Source organism: Melanerpes formicivorus, unplaced genomic scaffold (genome assembly GCF_026170545.1).
Source record: "Melanerpes formicivorus ecotype bairdi unplaced genomic scaffold, bMelFor1.0.p_v2 SCAF_66, whole genome shotgun sequence".
In the NCBI taxonomy this organism is placed as follows: domain Eukaryota; kingdom Metazoa; phylum Chordata; class Aves; order Piciformes; family Picidae; genus Melanerpes; species Melanerpes formicivorus.
In genome coordinates, this window is record NW_027142418.1 from 1,746,665 (window position 1) to 1,764,655 (window position 17,991).

At 50.6% G+C, this 17,991-nt stretch overlaps 1 protein-coding gene across 3 annotated transcripts in view; it reads right to left on the minus strand.

The window, feature by feature from the left end:
- HDAC11 (histone deacetylase 11) overlaps window positions 1-17,724 on the minus strand; it is a 40,209-nt gene extending 22,485 nt beyond the window's left edge. The window contains exons 1-3 of one of the 3 annotated variants that reach the window (XM_068162629.1): window positions 17,185-17,322; window positions 15,941-16,089; window positions 12,449-12,549 (exon numbers count right to left, since the gene is read on the minus strand). In XM_068162629.1, the coding sequence (XP_068018730.1) occupies window positions 12,449-12,549; window positions 15,941-16,089; window positions 17,185-17,288 (354 nt within the window). In that variant the 5' untranslated portion in view covers window positions 17,289-17,322. Of the gene's footprint in view, window positions 1-12,448; window positions 12,550-15,940; window positions 16,090-17,184; window positions 17,323-17,652 lie in introns of those variants that run through there. The other 2 variants (XM_068162630.1, XM_068162631.1) reach the window with 2 other exon arrangements.
- Window positions 17,725-17,991: the final 267 nt, after the last annotated feature.

Genomic DNA, 17,991 nt, shown 5'->3' on the forward strand with positions numbered 1-17,991 from the left:
GCAGTCAATCTCTGTCATTGATGAGAATATTACACAGTGCAGGTCCCTGTACAGTACCACAGGTCCCTAGCACGATTTGCAATGTCTTTTGATGGAGCTGACCACAAGAGCCCTTACGAGTAACCTCCAAGTAAGTTTGTCCTCAGGTTCTCAACTATCACCATCATCACTGTCAACCACCATTAGATTTTACTATCAAACAGTAGTAACTCAGGGATTTTTTCAGCCAGGTAGTGTGTCAGAAAACCTGATAGCCCTGGGATGAGGAAGAAGAGCTGCAACATGCCCTTCAGCACTGCTAACAGCAAACTGCACCTGCTATCTTGTTCCAACCTAAAATACCTTTTCCTGTGTCAAGTCACAAGGGTACAGCAAGGAGAAAGGGACAACCAACAGACAGACAACTCAGCTAAGAGGTCCAAATATGGAGGTGAACACACAGGGAAAACTCCAGAGTGGAGAAGTGATTAACATTTGATTTTACATAAAATCTTCTGGAATATGTCTCCAGGAAAGGTCCTGGCAAGAACTCCCAGCATCAAGAGTAGGATTTGAAGGTTAGAACACAAAATGTTTGCAGTGTGTAACTGCTGGTTTGCAAACACCTCTGGATTGCCTCAAAGAGCTTCCAACAACATTGCTACCAGCCAGGACACTTCTAAATGTATTTCAAATCCCAAGTCACAAGGCAGAATTCTCCTCTTCATCCAAGGCTGGGACATTCAGGTACCCAGCAGGAGCCATTTTGCACCCTGCACAGAGATGCTGAAGGGCTCCCTGGACTCAGGATCACTGGTAGCTAGCTGGTTACAAATGGGAGCACAGACAAGGGGCCAGCTTTGAACCAGAGACAATCACAGGCCTGTTTCAAGGTCCTCTGCTCATCCAATCACTGCTTTGGCTTCTCAGTAGCAGTGTTTCAGCTACAACAAGGCTCTGGGCAGTTGAGGATGTCCCTGTTGAGTGCAGGGGACTGGGTGAGCTTCAGAGATCCCTTCTAACCCAGACCATCCTATGACTCTACAAAGCACAACTGGGTGGGCTGGAGGAGTGCCATGGTTCATAAAGCTCTTCAGCACTAACTACATTTGGCCATTTTGAACTCTTAGGTTCATTTGAAGCTCTTATTACTTCTATAAGAGTAAGACATTAATCTACCACACCAGCAGCTCTCTATCATTAACAAAGTGCTTTAATTATTCTGTAGCACAGTCAATCCTGAGAGTCCCTCTGCACAACGCTTCAGCTTCTAAACAAGCAGAGTGTGGAAAACTACATTCCATCCTGGTCTCAAATCCTACAATTACAGAGTGCACTGGGTTGGAAGAGACCTCTAGAAGTCATCTTGTCCAGGCATCTGCAACTAGAGCAGGCTGCTCAGAGCCCCAGCAAGCCTGACCTTGAATGTCTCCAGGGACATGGCTCCACCAACTCCCTGAGCAACCTGTTCCAGTGTCTCACCACCCTCACTGGAAAGGATTTCCTCCTAATCACCAGTCTTAATCTTCTCTCTCCCAGCTCAAAGCCATTGCCCATTGTCCTACTGCTACAAGCACTTGTAAAAGGTCCCTCCCCAGCTCTACCACAGCCCCCTTCAGGTACTGGAAGGCTGCTCTAAAGTCTCCCCAGAGCCTTCTCTTCTCCAAGCTGAACAGCCCCAACTCTCTCAGCCTGTTCCTGTAAGAGGTGCTCCAGACCTCACATCACTTTCATGTATCACAGTATCACAGTATCACAGTATCACTTAGGTTGGAAAGGACCTCGAGGATCATTGAGTCCAACCTGACACCGCAGACCCCATGACTAGACCATGGCACCAAGTGCCACGTCCAATCTCCCCTTGAACGCCTCCAGGGTCGATGACTCCACCACCTCCCTGGGCAACCCATTCCAATGCCGAATGACTCGCTCGGTGAAGAACTTCCTCCTCACCTCGAGTCTGAACCTCCCCTGGCGCAGCCTGAGACTGTGTCCCCTTGTTCTGGTGCTGGTTGCCTGGGAGAAGAGGCCAACTCCCTCCTGGCTACAACCACCCTTCAGGTAGTTGTAGAGGGCAATAAGGTCACCCCTGAGCCTCCTCTTCTCCAGGCTAAACAATCCCAGCTCCCTCAGCCTCTCCTCATAGGGCTTGTGTTCAAGGCCTCTCACCAGCCTTGTTGCCCTTCTCTGGACACGCTCAAGTGTCTCAATGTCCTTCTTAAACTGAGGAGCCCAGAACTGGACACAGGACTCAAGGTGTGGCCTAACCAGAGCAGAGTACAGGGGCACTATGACCTCCCTGCTCCTGCTGCCCACACCATTCCTAATGCAGGCCAGAATGCCATTGGCCCTCCTGGCCACCTGAGCACACTGCTGGCTCATATTCAGGTGGCTGTCGACCAGCACACCCAGGTCCCTCTCTGTCTGGGAGCTCTCCAGCCACTCCGACCCCAGCCTGTAGCTCTGCATGGGATTGCCGTAGCCAAAGTGCAGCACTCGGCACTTGGACTTGTTGAATGCCATCCCATTGGACTCTGCCCATCTGTCCAGTCGGTCGAGGTCCCTCTGCAGAGCCTTTCTACCCTCTAATTGACTAACATCTGCCCCTAACTTTGTGTCATCTGCAAACTTGCTGATGACTGACTCTACCCCTTCATCCAGATCATCAACGAATATGTTGAAGAGGACAGGGCCCAGCACTGATCCCTGGGGGACACCACTGGTGCCTGGCCTCCAGCTGGATGCGGCACCGTTCACGACCACTCTCTGGGCCCGGCCCTCCAGCCAGTTCCTAACCCAGCACAGAGTGTAGTGGTCCAATCCACGGGCTGACAGCTTAGTCAGCAGTTTGCTGTGGGGGACGGTGTCAAAGGCCTTGCTGAAGTCTAGGTAGACCACATCCACAGGCCTCCCCACATCCACCAGGCGGGTCACCTGATCATAGAAAGAGATCAGGTTGGAGAGGCAGGATCTGCCCTTCCTGAATCCATGTTGGCTGGACCTGAGCCCTTGGCCATCCTTCAGGTGCGCAGTTATTGCTGCCAGGATAATCTGCTCCTCCTCTGGACCCACTCCAGCAGGTCCATGTCCTTCTTGTGTTGAGAGCCCCAGAGCTGGACATAGCACTCCAGATAAGGTCCCACCAGAGCAGAGCAGAGTGGCAGAATCACCTCTCTTGACCTGCTGGCCACACTTCTTCTGATGCAGGCCAGGCTGCCACTGGCCTTCTGGGCTGCAAGTGCACATTGCTGGCTCATGTCCAGCTTCTCATCCACCAGGGACTGAAAAGGTCACATTTGGATGGGATACAATTCAATGTGAGCAACGATCAGACTCCTTCAGAAAGTCCTCATGCAGTTTATAAACAGTTTTCATGGCAATGGGAAGGAATGGGAGCAAAAAAGACTCAAATCAGGTGCACAGCTGCAGGTTGTTAAGGGCATGCAGAAATCCATGTGTGGGATGAGCAGAGTGAGCAAAGGACACTTAGAACACAGTGCCAAGCCAGAGCCATGCACTGCTGCAGCCTTGCCCCTTTACTGTGTTTATGTCCTAGCAGAACCATAGACTCATTCAGGCTGGAAAAACCCTCTAAGATCAAGTCCAACCTTCTGCCCAACACCTCCATGACCACCAGACCACGTCCCAAAGTGCCCCATCTCCACATTTCTTGAACACATCCAGGGATGGTGACTCCACCACTTGCCTGGGCAGCCTGTTCCAATGCCCCAATGTACAGGGAAGAGCCATCAGACTTGTGAGGAGCCTCCTGGGGCTCACAAATGAAGCTACAGCCTAGTGGAAAAGCTTCTCAAAAGCACCACTGCAATGACTGAGAAATGCTGCCTCAATCTGCTGCCAAGCTTTGTGCCTTCAGTGTGTTGGGTTTGCTTTCCAACATCTCCTGCAATAAATTCTCAGCACAGCTATGTCTATATTAAAAAAACACAAAACCCAACCCAAAAAATCCAGAAAGCCAAAGGAATTGGGTTGATCTAATTGTGTACTTCTGCATGCTGTAAAGATACAGCATGGTTGTGAGCAGAGCAGGACATTAACTACGCTTCCCAGGCTGTCAGCTGGCTTCAGTACCACAGCTCCTCACACATTATTAGTTTCCCTTTGATAGAGAACAAAGCCTTCAATCTTTCATTATTATTCCTTCAGATCAGTACTTTTCAGTCCAAATTGCACACATCAGAAGAACATCAGTTACTGTTTCGTTGGGTAGCTGCTTGCTCTCACTCAGCCATCATCAAATTACTGCTTCTTCTAGTAAAGTTTTCCAGACATGTAATTAAGTAACTCAGAAATTAAAAGTTGGTCTGGATTCAGGGAAGAGTAAGCATGTGCAAGCACCACTCACAGATGTGTCTTCCCTTCTGCTCACCAGCTCCACTTTTCATTTCTATCAGCAGACATTTTTTAATCCTGTGGATGAGCTTCAGTTTCCACTTGGAAAAATAAAAGGCACTCCTTGTTTTCCATACAGGAGGACAGAAGGCAGGGTAACCCTTCCCCAGCTATATCCTCCTTTCACAGATGTCTGCTGCCAAATGAACCACCAGGCCACTGCCATTAAATGTGGCAAAGTGTGACACTGTACCAAGATCACAGAAGCATGGAATTGGTGGAGTTGGAAAAGCCCTTTCAGATCATCCACTCCAACCATTCTCTAACTCTACCAAGGCTGCAGCTAACCCATGGCCCTCAGCACCACAGCTCTGCCTCTTGGAAACACCTCCAGGCATGGGGATTCAATCACCTCCCTGGCAGCCTGTGCCAGGCTTTGAGAAACCTTTCAGGGAAGTAGTTTCTTTTTCTTCTTCAACTTAAATCTCCTCTGGTGCAACCAGAGACCATTTCCTCTTGTCTGATCTCTTGTTACCAGGGTGAAGAGACCAAACCCCACCTGGCTCCAACCTCCTTTTAGGGAACTGTAGAGCAAGGAAGTCTCCCCTCAGCCTCCTCTTCTCCTCAGTCCCCTTAGCCCTGTTCTCCAGACCCTTCACCAGCTTTGCTGCCCTTCTCTAGACCTACTCCAGTCCTCCTTCTTATAGTGAGGGCCCCAGGACAACTTTACATCAAAAAACCCTTCAAAACCAAACCCAGCCTTGAGAGTTCTTAATCTTCCTTGCTTCAACCCAAATTCTCTAACAACCTATAGATGTAATGAGAATATCCTCACAGGATTCATCCAATATTATTTCTATTAGCTTTAATTCCTTGCCTGTAAAAACTCTCCTTAGAATCATAGAATTAATAAGGTTGGAAAAGACCTCAGAGATCATCAAGCCCAACCTGTCACCCAACACCTCCTGACTAACTAAACCATGGCACCAAGTGCCACATCCAATCCCCTCTTGAACACCTCCAGGAATGGTGACTCCACCACCTCCCTGGGCAGCACATCCCAAGGGCCAATCTCTCTTGCTGGGAAGAACCTTCCCCTTACCTCCAGCCTAAAGCTCCCCTGGCACAGCTTGAGACTGTGGCCTCTTGTTCTGGTGCTGGTTGTCTGGGAGAAGAGACCAACCCCCACCTGGCTACAACCTCCCTTCAGGCAGTTGGAGAGAGCAAGAAGGTTTCCCCTGAGCCTCCTCTTCTCCAGGCTAAACAACCCCAGCTCCCTCAGCCTCTCCTCACAGGGCTGTGCTCCAGACCCCTCCCCAGCCTCATTGCCCTTCTCTGGACATGTTCAAGAGTCTCAATGTCCTTCTTAAACTGAGGGGCCCAGAACTGGACACAGGACTCAAGGTGTGGCCTAAGCAGTGCTGAGCACAGGGCACAATGACTTCCCTGCTCCTGCTGGCCACACTGTTCCTGATGCAGGCCAGGATGCCATTGGCCTTCTTGGCCCCCTGACCACACTGCTGGCTCATGTTCAGCTGCTGTCAACCAGTACCCCCAGGTCCCTCTCTGCCTGGCTGCTCTCCAGCCACTCTGACCCCAGCCTGTAGCTCTGCATGGGGTTATTGTGGCCAAAGTGCAGCACCTGGCACTTGGACTTATTGAATGCTATCACACTGGACTCTGCCCATCTGCCCAGCCTGTCCAGGTCCCTCTGCAGAGCTCTCCTACCCTCTAACAGATCAACTCCTGCCCCCAGCTTGGTGCAATCTGCAGATTTGTTGATGACTGACTCAATCCCCTCCTCTAGACTGTCAATAAAGATATTGAACAGGCTGGGGCCCAGCACTGATCCCTGGGGGACACCACTGGTGCCTGGCTGCCAACTGGCTGTGGCACCATTCACCACCACTAAGCACAGTTAACTGACTAAACAAATTTGTTCAATGTCTTAGTGTTCAAGGACTACAAGTTAACCTGAGAAGCTAATATTAGGAAGCTGAAGTAGCTGCTTTTATGCTGATACATCCTGGTTTAGTACAAACAGTGCATTAATGATCAAAGCCATCCTCTGCTGGGCTGCCTTTTATGTTATGCATTCATTGCATTCCAGCATTTTAAATAGCCAACAACATCATCAAATTTTGGTTTAAATTATGCACTTTTGTTCTCTAATATCTAAATTTATACTGTCTTTACATCCCTGGTAAGTTCCTGCAGCTGGTCCCAGCTTGAAGGGAAAATTAAGGACTTACAGATCCACCACCCTTAAGTAATTAAAGTGATTTTTGGGACCTTCTTCCCTAGGTACAGCAAGTGTGGGGTTAGGGTGGGCTTCAGGGCAGATCAGATCCTAGAGGAGAGGAGGAAGCTTGCATTTTGCACACAGGTTTCCAGGTCAAGGTATGGACATACTCTTATCACAGAGTCACAGAATGGTGGGGGTTGGAAGGGACCTCTCGAGGTCATGCAGTCCAACCCTCCTGCCAAGGCAGGGTCACCCAGAGAAGGTCACCCAGAAATACCTCCAGGGGTTTTGGAATCTCTCTAGAGATGGAGACTCCAGCACCTCTCTGGGCAGCCTGCTCCAGTGCTCCAGCAGCCTTACATTAAAGACATTTCCCCTCATGTTTAGATGGAACTTATGTTCAAACCTCTGCCCATCACCTCCTGTCCTGTCACTGGGCACCACTGCCAAAAGCCTGGTCCCATCTGCCTGATGCCCACCCTTTAAGAATTGATCAGCATTGATGAGATCCCCCCTCAGGCTGTTCTTCTCCAGACTATAAAGCCCCAATTCTCTCAGTCTTTCCTCAGCAGAGACACCTCCAGGGCTGGTAGAAAGCAGAGGCAGGCGACAGCTACAAACCCAGCCAGCCCCAGAGCAGTTTTGGTGCATCAGTCTCCCAACAAATGGGTTGGAAATCCTGAAAGGAAAGCCCAAACCCACTGTTAGCCAAATGCTGTCTTACCCTTCAAGGGGTTACCAGCTGCTTTAGCTCACAGCATTTGCACAGTGCTGCAAATACTGGAAGCCATCAGCCCCTGTTCCACAGGGCTAACTCTTCTTGCAGGGTGTTCCCTCCAAACATACTCAAGTATCATGGCCTTGAGAACCTTCCTGGAGACTCCTACAGACCTTCAGCTGACACATGGACATGAAAACTGAAGTAAGAATGTATCCTGGGCTGCAGCCAAAGCAGTGTGACCTGCCAGGTAAGGGAGGGGATTCTGTCCCTCTGCTCTGTGCTGCTGAGATCCCACATGGAGCACTGCATCCAGTTCTGGTGCCCCCCAGCACAAAGACTTGAAACAGTTGGGGGAAGGTCCAGAGGAGGCCATGAAGATGATCAGAGGGCTGGAGAACCTCCCCTGGGGGGACAGGCTGAGAGACCTGGGGCTGTTCAGTTTGGAGAAGAGAAGGCTCCAGGGAGGCCTTAGAGCAGCATCTCAGTGTCTGAAGGGGATCTACACACAGGCTGGAGAGGGACTGTTCAGAAGGGGCTGTGGGGATAGGAGGAGAGGCAATGGCTTGAAACTGGAGCAGGGCAGATTAGGTTGGACATCAGGAGGAAGTTCTGCACAGTGAGGGTGGTGAGACACTGGCACAGGTTGCCCTGGGATGTGGTTGAGGGTCCATTCCTGGAGACATTCAAGGCCAGGCTGATGTGTCACTGGGCAGCCTGCTCTAGCTGGAGGTGTCCCTGCTGCCTGCAGGGGGCTTGACAAGATGACCTCTGAGGGTCCCTTCCAACCAAATGCAATCTGTGAAAGACTTGTATGGTCTGACAGCTGCTCTATAACCTTACTGCCTGTCTCCTTCCAACATTTCAGAATGCTGAGGTGCAGGAATTTCCAGTGTTATGTAAAAGAATGAAACAGACACTAAGTGGAAAAGTACTGCAAGCAAATTGTTCAAAGCCCAGTTGTTGCCTTAGGCACCTCCACTCTTTAGAGCAGTGACCAGGGGGATCATCTCAATACAAAAGGCCAAATGTTGCTGTAAGGGAAGCAGGGAACCAGGGAGACCCTTCCTTACAACACAGAGCTGATTTCCAGTACATTCACCCATTTGGTTTCTCTCCAACCAGCCCCCAGCCAGCTGCTGCTGGACACCAAACATCACTTCTGCCTGTAAGGCTAGAGAATTTCCTACCAAATCCACCCTCAAATCTTAAATGAAGATGTCCTGGTACGAGCAATGTGCTCTTGTGGCCAAGAAGGCCAATGCCACTCTGGCGTGGATCAGAAGGGCTGTGGTTAGTAGGCTGAGAGGTTCTCCTCCCCCTCCACTCTGCCTTGGTGAGGCTGCATCTGGAATATTGCATCCAGTTCTGGGTCCCTCAGTTCAAGAAGGCCCCCAGGGAACTGCTTGAAAAAGTCCAGCACAGAACCACAGAGATGATTAGGGGTAGTGGAATATCTTGCTTATGAGGAGAGCCTGAGGGAGCTGAGGAGCTCTCTGTAGCTTGGAGAGGAGGAGCCTGAGAGGTGACCTCATTGCTGTTGCTAAAGATGTGCAGGGTGAGTGCCCAGAGGCTGGAGCCAGGCTCTGCTGGGGGATGCCCAATGCCAGCACAAGGGGCAGTGGTGGAAGCTGAGGTAGAGGAAGCTCCATGGAAACATAAGGAAAACTTTTCCCTGTGAGGGTGACAGAGTCCTGGCACAGGCTGCCCAGGGGGGCTGTGGAGTCTCCTTCTCTGGAGATGTTCAAAACCTGCCTGGATGTGTTCCTGTGTGATCTGCTCTAGGTGACCCTGCTCTGGCAGTGGGGTTGGACTGGATGAGCTTTGGAGGTCTCTTCCAACCCCTAAGATTCTGTGATTCTGTGAACAAAGACAAAACTAATTCTGGTCAAGTATGTGACTTCTCAGCTCAGTCTCTGCTCAGTGAGGCACTTTCTGAAGCTCAGGGCAGGTTTGCAGAGCCAAGGGCTGCTTCTAGCAGAGAGAAGCAGATGGGGAGAGTTCCTGCCAAGGGCTCTGGCTTAGATTTGCTCCTGAGCAGACCAAGGGCACTGTCACACCTCGCACTGGGGTGCAGGAAGTCAGAGGTGGCAGCTGCAGGGAGCAGCAGACAGCACAGGTGACTCTCAACTGCCCAACAAGGGATTACAGCCCATGGATGGCATCTTCAGGAGCAAGGTGACAAATCACCAGGGTCAGGTTCTTGTTCCTCTCCTTCAATGGCCAGCATGCAAAGACTTTGTCCTTTGAGTCTCTCATCCTGATCTGCCTGCTCCTGACTCCAGTTCCTCTATCTGCTTCCCATCTGCTGCTGAGCCCTGTCTGAATTTCTGCCATAACAGCAGTGGTGACAGCAGCTCAATGCCATCAGGGGGTTGGGTTCAATATTGGGTTTGTATCTATTTGTTTTTATCATTTCCTTCTCAGCAGGGTTAGTTCCTGTCATAGAATCAATGAGGTTGGAAAAAACCTCAGAGATATCAAGTCCAAACTCTCACCCAACACCTCCTGACTAACTAAACCAGGGCACCAAGTGCCACATCCAATCCCCTCTTGAACACCTCCAGGGATGGTGACTCCACCACCTCCCTGGGCAGCACATCCCAAGGGCCAATCTCTCTTGCTGGGAAGAACTTTCCCCTTACCTCCAGCCTAAACCTCCCCTGGCACAGCTTGAGACTGTGGCCTCTTGTTCTGGTGCTGGTTGTCTGGGAGAAGAGACCAACCCCCACCTGGCTACAACCTCCCTTCAGGCAGTTGGAGAGAGCAAGAAGGTCTCCCCTGAGCCTCCTCTTCTCCAGGCTAAACAATCCCAGCTCCCTCAGCCTCTCCTCACAGGGCTGTGCTCCAGACCCCTCCCCAGCTTTGTTGCCCTTCTCTGGACACGTTCAAGAGTCTCAATGTCCTTCTTAAACTGAGGGGCCCAGAACTGGACACAGGACTCAAGGTGTGGCCTAAGCAGTGCTAAGCACAGGGCACAATGACTTCCCTGCTCCTGCTGGCCACACTGTTCCTGATGCAGGCCAGGATGCCATTGGCCCTCTTGGCCCCCTGACCACACTGCTGGCTCATATTCAGCTGCTGTCAACCAGTACCTCCAGGTCCCTTTCTGCCACTCTGACCTCAGCCTGTAGTACTGCATGGGGTTGTGTGACCAAAGTGCAGCACCTGGCACTTGGACTTGATGAATGCTATCACATTGGACTCTGCCCATCTGTCCAGCTCGTCCAGGTTCCTCTGCCCTCCTACCCTCTAACAGATCAACTCCTGCCCCCAGCTTGGTGTCATCTGCAAATTCACTGCTGACTGACTCAATCCCCTCCTCCAGATCATCAACAAAGATATTGAACAGGATGGGGCCCAGCACTGATCCCTCGTGGACACCACTGGTGCCTGGCTGCCAGCTGGCTGTGGCACCATTCACCACCACACTCTGGGCTTGTCCCTCCAGCCAGTTCCTAGCCCAGCTCAGAGTGCTGCTGTCCAAGCCAGGGGCTGACAGCTTGGCCAGCAGTTTGCTGTGGGGGATGGTGTCAAAGGCCTTGCTGAAGTCCAGGCAGACTACATCCACAGCCTGCCCCACATCCACCAGGCAGTCACCTGATCATTGAAGGAGATCAGGGTGGCGAGGCAGGATCTGACCTTCCTAAATCCATGAATTCTCTGGAGACTTTCAAGAGCCATCCAGAGGTGTTCCAGAGTGACCTGCCCTTGGTGATCCTGCTCTGGCAGGGGGGTTGGACTCAATGATCTCTGGAGGTCCTCCTGCCATTCTGTGATTCCAGTTTCTACAGTTGCAGGAAATATTCTCTCAAGAAAAGGGGAAGGAGAGACAGGCATCTGAATGCACAGGACAGTACTGGCTTTGAACCCCAAGACACAGCTTACACAGCCAACTCCCTGTGAAGCCATCCTGTGGGGACTAAAACGATGACAATGATATTCCAAACTGAGCTACGCACATCACGCCCTGCTTCAAAGAAGTGCTTCAGTAAAAAGAGGTGGGTGGTTCTGTGGAATTGAAAGCTCAATATCAAGAATAGCTGCAATGAAAATCAAATCTAATGATGTATGAAATTGCATGTAACTTTATAGCACAGAGAGAAGCAGCTTATGAGAACTCGGAAAAGGAGCTGGAGTGAGAAAGTTCACACAAATAACAGAAGCCTTACACAGAGAAAATGAAACATTCCAGAAATAGCAAGACAAGGACTCCTTCACCACTGAAGGACAAAGATGACTCAAAGTAACTTCTTCTGAATTGTGAAATGGAAGATTATTTCTCACAGAAATCCCTCCTCTGCCTTCCAAGTGTTGCAAAACAAAAACACCGTCACCTGCCCGCACCAGCTATGCAATTCCACCTACAGATGGCTGAGTGCATTGAGAAACAAAGATCTCACACCTTTAACAGTGCACTGAAGCTTAACAAATGGCTGTTTCCTTTAGAAATACCCCAAGACTGCTCTTTATCCCCTGTGAATTTATGATCTTGCATGAGAAAACCCTCACATACAGCTAACAGGCAAGGTTATGCCCCTGCATTGATCTTTCCTCTCTCTCCATACACCATCAACACAGACAGTGTCTAAGTATGAAACCAGATGACCTTTAAGATCCCTTCCGACCCAAAGCATCCCATGACCCTGTGATTCCATGAGGCCAGTTCTTCCCTGTGCAGCAAACTGACAACAGAATCCCCACATGGAAGCTCTTTTGAGACTACCTGAACACCAGAGCATAAAGCAAGCCCTGCATTAAACCCCAGCCACTGAAGCACTCCATTTTCATGCTCCCCAACCTGTCTTCAATTTCAGAACTGTGTTGTGCTAGACTACATCCATACTTACACTGTGAGGATTAAAACCCTAGTAGTAAGGAGGGTATTATTTACATGCCAAACATTAAAAATGTTCCTCATGTCCATCTCACTTTGTTGGGAGTATGATTGCAGGTCACCTGGATAGGAGATGGCAGATCCTCTTTCCCCTCCGGAGTGTCAAGTTCCCGCTTGTTCTGTGTGTTCTTTCAGGGACAAGGTTATCAAACACCCCACTCTGTACAAGCTGATTCCATCACCAATCTAGCAGGGTATGTGTTGCCTTGAACAGGAATTGTAGACAGCTTGTTGAAAAACACATGGAGTACAGCACCTTTAACTTATTAAGGTAGCGCCTCGTGTGAACAACCAAGAGATCTTCATCAGCAGCTTCCCGTGCCTGCACAATCAAGTCATCTGCAATCAGCTTTTCTTCTGGAAGGGGAGAGAAATAACAGTTGGCATTGCAAACCATTGCTTCACTGCCTGTGTTGCACCCTGCCAAAGGAGCTACTCTGGCCTTGGTGCGGTAACTTGTCATGTCAGTCACTGGAACAACTGTTGTTTGCTCCGTGGTACAAATGGCCTCTGCACAGGCCAGGTGTTGAGGTGATGAGTACCTGAGGACTACTGCTTACAGAAAGCTCTGAGTGTAAGCATGGGGATTGCTTAAACTGAAAGTCAAGACAGGTAGTGACAGAGGATGGACACACTGAAGAGTCAAGAGACTCCTTCCAGTCTAGGGCTTGGTGCACTGGGGAAATCTCAGTGCTCTGCCCATCAAATATTCCCCATTCTGTGCCATGCTTCAAGACTAGCTGTGCTAGTATTTAGTTCCTTAAACCAGAGGGGAATAAAAAAACCCAAATCACCAAAACTCAAAAGAACTGCTTGAATGTGCATGGAAGTGAACACTTATGCTTAACCAGGATACTTCTGTCCCATCCCATGGACCAGCCATTAACTCTTCCCCCCAGGGAACAAAGGTGTTTTATTTAAACTCTAGTTTTTGCAAGGTACCAAACCTCACCCCAAGATTTCAGCATGCTACCAAAAAAAATAGGTTTGACTTGCACAGGTCTGGGTGTGAATGCATACACCTGGATATACTTACCTGAAAGCTCAAGTTAGGGTCAAGTGAAAAAGCCAAGCAGTGCAGAAAAGCAATGCTGCTTTGCAAAGAGAAGAGATCAGGTGGAGCTTCCCAGACAGACCTTGAGATTTAATTGCTGCATGGCTGCAGCCTTTCAAGACTGCGCCTCTTCTCCAATTCTACACTTGGAGGAGGCAGAAACAACTCAGAAAGGTGAGAGATTTTGCTCTGAAGTGTTATACAAGAGCAGTACCTGCAACAATATTGGGTTTGGCAAGCTTCTGTCTCTCCCGACTGAGGCTTGAGAAACATTTCATTCACTCACTGGCATCAGGCAGAAAAGCCAAATTGCCAACAGCTTCATTCTTGAACAGGGAGATGGTGAAAGATTTGCACTGGTGATCTTCTAGAGGATGACAGGGACAGCTTAGGTCAGGAGTTGCTGCAGAGCCAGGGCAAAACACGGGGGTTTTACATCCCCAGGGGTATCCTGTAGCTCCTTTCTCCTTTTTACACAGCAAGGAAAGGAAACTGATTGGGCAAACTTGTTTTGTGTGAAAGGCTGAGAGTGAAGAGCGGACACTTCACACAGGAGAGAGGCAGAGGAAAGGAATCTACCCAGAAGAGGAAAGGTATCTACCCAGAAGAGGAGCAGAAAGGTTTCAAGGTTGATTGAAGATTTTGATTAATGAAGAACATGGTCATGGAAGGGATGGCTGAATTATTTAAGGTTGTCAGAAGGAAGATTCAAAATTCAGCTCTGGAATGGGGTGTCAGAATTTGTTTAACCTCAGTCAAGACTGCCTCAAGTCAGAAAGGGGAAGAGTTAACTGCAAAAAATCATCAGCTGAAGGAGTCTTTAGGACCACATAGAGGGAAGAGGCCTGGCTCTTGGATAACCTTTGTCTTGGCAAGAGAAAGAGCCTTTTCTCTTTAATTTCAACTTGATGAGCAAGATTAAGCTGTAGAAGAAGAGATGCCAAGATTTTATAGGCCTTGATGCTAACCTTGGTGAGCACAGGGCTTTTTAGTCTGGAGAGAAGACTGAGAGGGGATCTAATCAATGTCTACTGATATATGAGGGCTTGGGGTCAGGAAGGAAGGGACAGGGACAGCCTCTGCTCACTTGTGCCCTGGCATAGGACAAGGGGCAAGGGATGGAAACTACAGCACAGGAGGTTCCAGCTCAACATGAGGAAGAACTTCTTCACTATGCGGGTCCCAGAGCACTGGAACAGGCTGCCCAGAGAGGTTGTGGAGCCTCCTTCTCTGGCACCTTTCCAGCCCTGTCTGGATGTGTTCCTGTGTGACCTGTGTGGAATTCTATGGTCCTGCTCTGGCAGGGGGGTTGGACTTGAAGATCTCCAGAGGTCCTTTCCAACCCCTAACATCCTGTGAGCCCGTGATTTGTACCTCTTCAATGTATCTCTAACTACATCTTCCAATGTGTTTAAGCACCATCACAAGAAGCTCTGGATATCACCAGTGGTATCTCAAAGCTCTTCCCAATCATTACCACCATGCTGCTGTGGGGTTGATGAAGAATGGATTCACACAAGCTGCACCTCTCTTTCAGCCTTGCCAGGATGTCTGCAGTTGAATAACCAAGCCACAGCCCACGGCAAACCGGTTGGTGACAGGTGTGGTGCCACAAGGAACAGCCCAGTTCCTGCTACACCAGGTGTCAAGCAAAGGAAGCACAAGGCTGTAGGAAGCTACACACAGCGCTCCCAAACTGCAATTCAGGCCCTGCAAGGCTAACTGCTTGTCAGCTTGCAGCCAGCAGGAAGCATTTTCCATTCCTTGTGAGGAACTGAAGTCTGTGTTCTCTTTCAGACCCAGGCTTGGTCCTCAAAGGAAAGAAACTGGAACTGCCAACAGCAGCTATCCTCAAGAAGACTTAAAGGAAACATTGTTCTCATACATTAAGAGCTGAAAGAAAGTGTTTGAGTATCAAAACACAGGGTGCTGAACTAGGCTGTGGCATTCTGCACCTAACTTGGGCTGGGCTGAAAGTCAAGATTCTGGTGCTCACTTCAGAGATGGAAACAGCTCTCAAATACCCCACACCAATGCTTCTGCTTGTAAAGGCCAAGCAATGAAATCCTGCCTACTCAGTGCTTTCATTCCAATTCCAAAGACCAGAAATGTCTTAAGATGGTCTGTGCCCACGTTTCTCCTTCCTCCTTTTTACTCACAGCCTTGCCAAGCTTTGGGCCAGACTGAAATGAACTGAACTAGGTACACTGACCAGTATTCTTCACACCTCTGGGGAGAGCAAATCATTTGATAAGCTGGAATTTTCCCCCTCACTTCACGAGTTTCACTGTGGACAGACACCACAGCTGTGCTGAAAGCACTTTATCGAGGGGAGGGGGCTACAAAAGACATTTTCAAAGGGCTGTGAAACAAACCAAAGAGCCTTGGTGCAGGAGGTGTGCGTCAACACTAGGATTGCATCTCTTAAACTCCTCATGGACATGATCTTCAACAACACAGGACATCCAACCTGCCTCAGAAATCCTACAATCAACTAAGGGGCTAAGATTTAGGTCTTCTCTAAGATTTAAACATATAAAAATATTTAAAGCACTCCAAGTGTGATTGAAGAGTGGAGCTTAAACCTACACAAAGAGCAACAAAGACACACAGTAACTACTATAGCTGCAATTATTAAGCCTGCACTAACTATCTAATTTCTGTTGGCCTAAGAGGTACCTCCTGCTATTTTACCTTTCAGGAAATTGATTACTTTTCCCCATTTCCCTGCATCAAATGGATGCAGCTTCTCAAGTCCCAGGAAGGTGATGTTGTAGTCTGGAGAATAGACGATAGGCCAGCATGCTGATGGTGGATCCTCATACAGCTCAGTCCTGTGAGGCCTTGGAAAGCAAAGGAAAACACAAACCAATCACCACCTTTAGCAACTAGTTAACAAAGTTCTCCACTCAAATCCCACATTGCCAGTTTGAGTCCTTACTAATACCAGTTGTCCCTTAGGATTGAATCCTGAAGAGGCTGTTTCCAAGGAGGGAAACACTTGGTTGGTTAACTGCTCTTCAGCAGCAGGGTCAGGGACAGTATATCATCCCTCACTTCCTCCAGCACAGTTACACTGAATTAACCAGGAGTGGGGGGGGGGGAAGAATGAATGTACATTACTGAATTCTGCACACAAGTTCACTGCAGACATTAACTAATGGAAACATTTATCCCTCTCCCCTCATCTTTCCAAGCAGCACCTCTCGCTCAGAAGGTGCATCTGGTTTTCCACACAACCAACCTCCAACAAACACATTACTGGACTGGTATTTTAAAGTCTGTATCAAAACACAGCTGAAAAACCCAAGCCACACTGCTCCAACACATGACACTTCTAACACACCAGGGTGGAAGCACTTCTGGGATCCTTTCCTAGGAGCAACAGGTTATTATGTGCCCAGCTCAGCAAAAGTAAAGAGGCTTGGATTTGTAGCATACAACCACAGGGCAGATCTCATGCCTGTAACCCTTCACCACCAGTTTCATTACCCATGTGCTCTCCAAACACAAGGAGGGAGAGCAGGGCCAGCTCAGAGCTCTCCTTTACAAGCTGCTCACAGAAGGGGTGAGCGGTGCCGGGCTCTGCATTTACACACACACACACACTCCATGTGCACACGTTGTCAACAGGCCAGAGCCCAGAGATGATGCTGTGCTCACACTCAGCCCATCCCACCAGCTGTAGCCTCCCTCCTCTGCCCCAAACCCCGTGCACCTCAGTTATGCTGAGAGCTCTTCCCCCTCCCCTCAAATCAGCTGAAGTTTGCAAAAGCCTCCACAATCTACTGAGCGAGACAGAAGAGTCTTTTTTCAGGTGAACAATACAAACAGAACCCCCCTTATTTCCAGCCTGACTATGATCAAAAACACCCTTTAAAAGCCCAGTTCAAAACAACCAAGCCAACTCCCCCACCAATACAATAGAGGTTTTTCACCAGAGCCTGCAGCTCCGGTCCCCACACCACCCACACACAGAGTCGGAGCTCCCTGGACGTTTCTCCCATCGGCGGGATGAAACGAAAGGCTCCGTTGGCACCATGGGCTCCGGCAGCTCTCCCAGCCCCTGCGCACAGCCTGGGTCCTGGCGGGGCTGAGGGAAGGCTGTCACGGGGATGCCCCACAGCGCGGGCCGGGAGCGCAGCAGGTGCCGAGCCCACCCACCTGCCGGCGGCGGGGCGGGGCGGGGCCGGGGCGGGCGGAGGCCAAGCGGCGCTGCCGCAGCTTCAGGCTCACAGCGCCCCGGGCGCACCTGGCAGGCCTGGCCCCGGGCCTCGGAACCGGGCAGCCCTCCGCCGGGCCAGGCCTGGGCCCTCCCGCCGCCCCGAGAAACGTCCCCCGCCCATCAGGCTCCCGTCCCCGTCCCTGTCCCGTGTCCCGGCCCCGTGTCCCGCCGCGATACTCACATCAGCCCGCCCTCCGCGGGCGCGCTGGCCAGGCCGCACACGGTACCGACCGGCCTGGCACCGGCAGCCCCGCCCCGCCGCGGGGCGGAGACACGGCGGGGCCGGCCGAGGCGCTGCAGTGGCGGCCGGCCCCGGGCTCCCCGCGGAGGCGAACCGCCGCCCCCTGGGCCCGGCGCTCAGCCCCCACCCCGCGGAGGCAGCGGGGAGGGCAGGGCCTGGCGCCGTGTGCTGCCGAGCAGGAGAAACTGCTGCTGGGGCTCTGGGGAAAACGGGTTTAGCGCCGTGTGACGTGGGGGGATCCTCGGGCTCTCGGAAAGGTGCAGGGCAGCCCGAGATCAG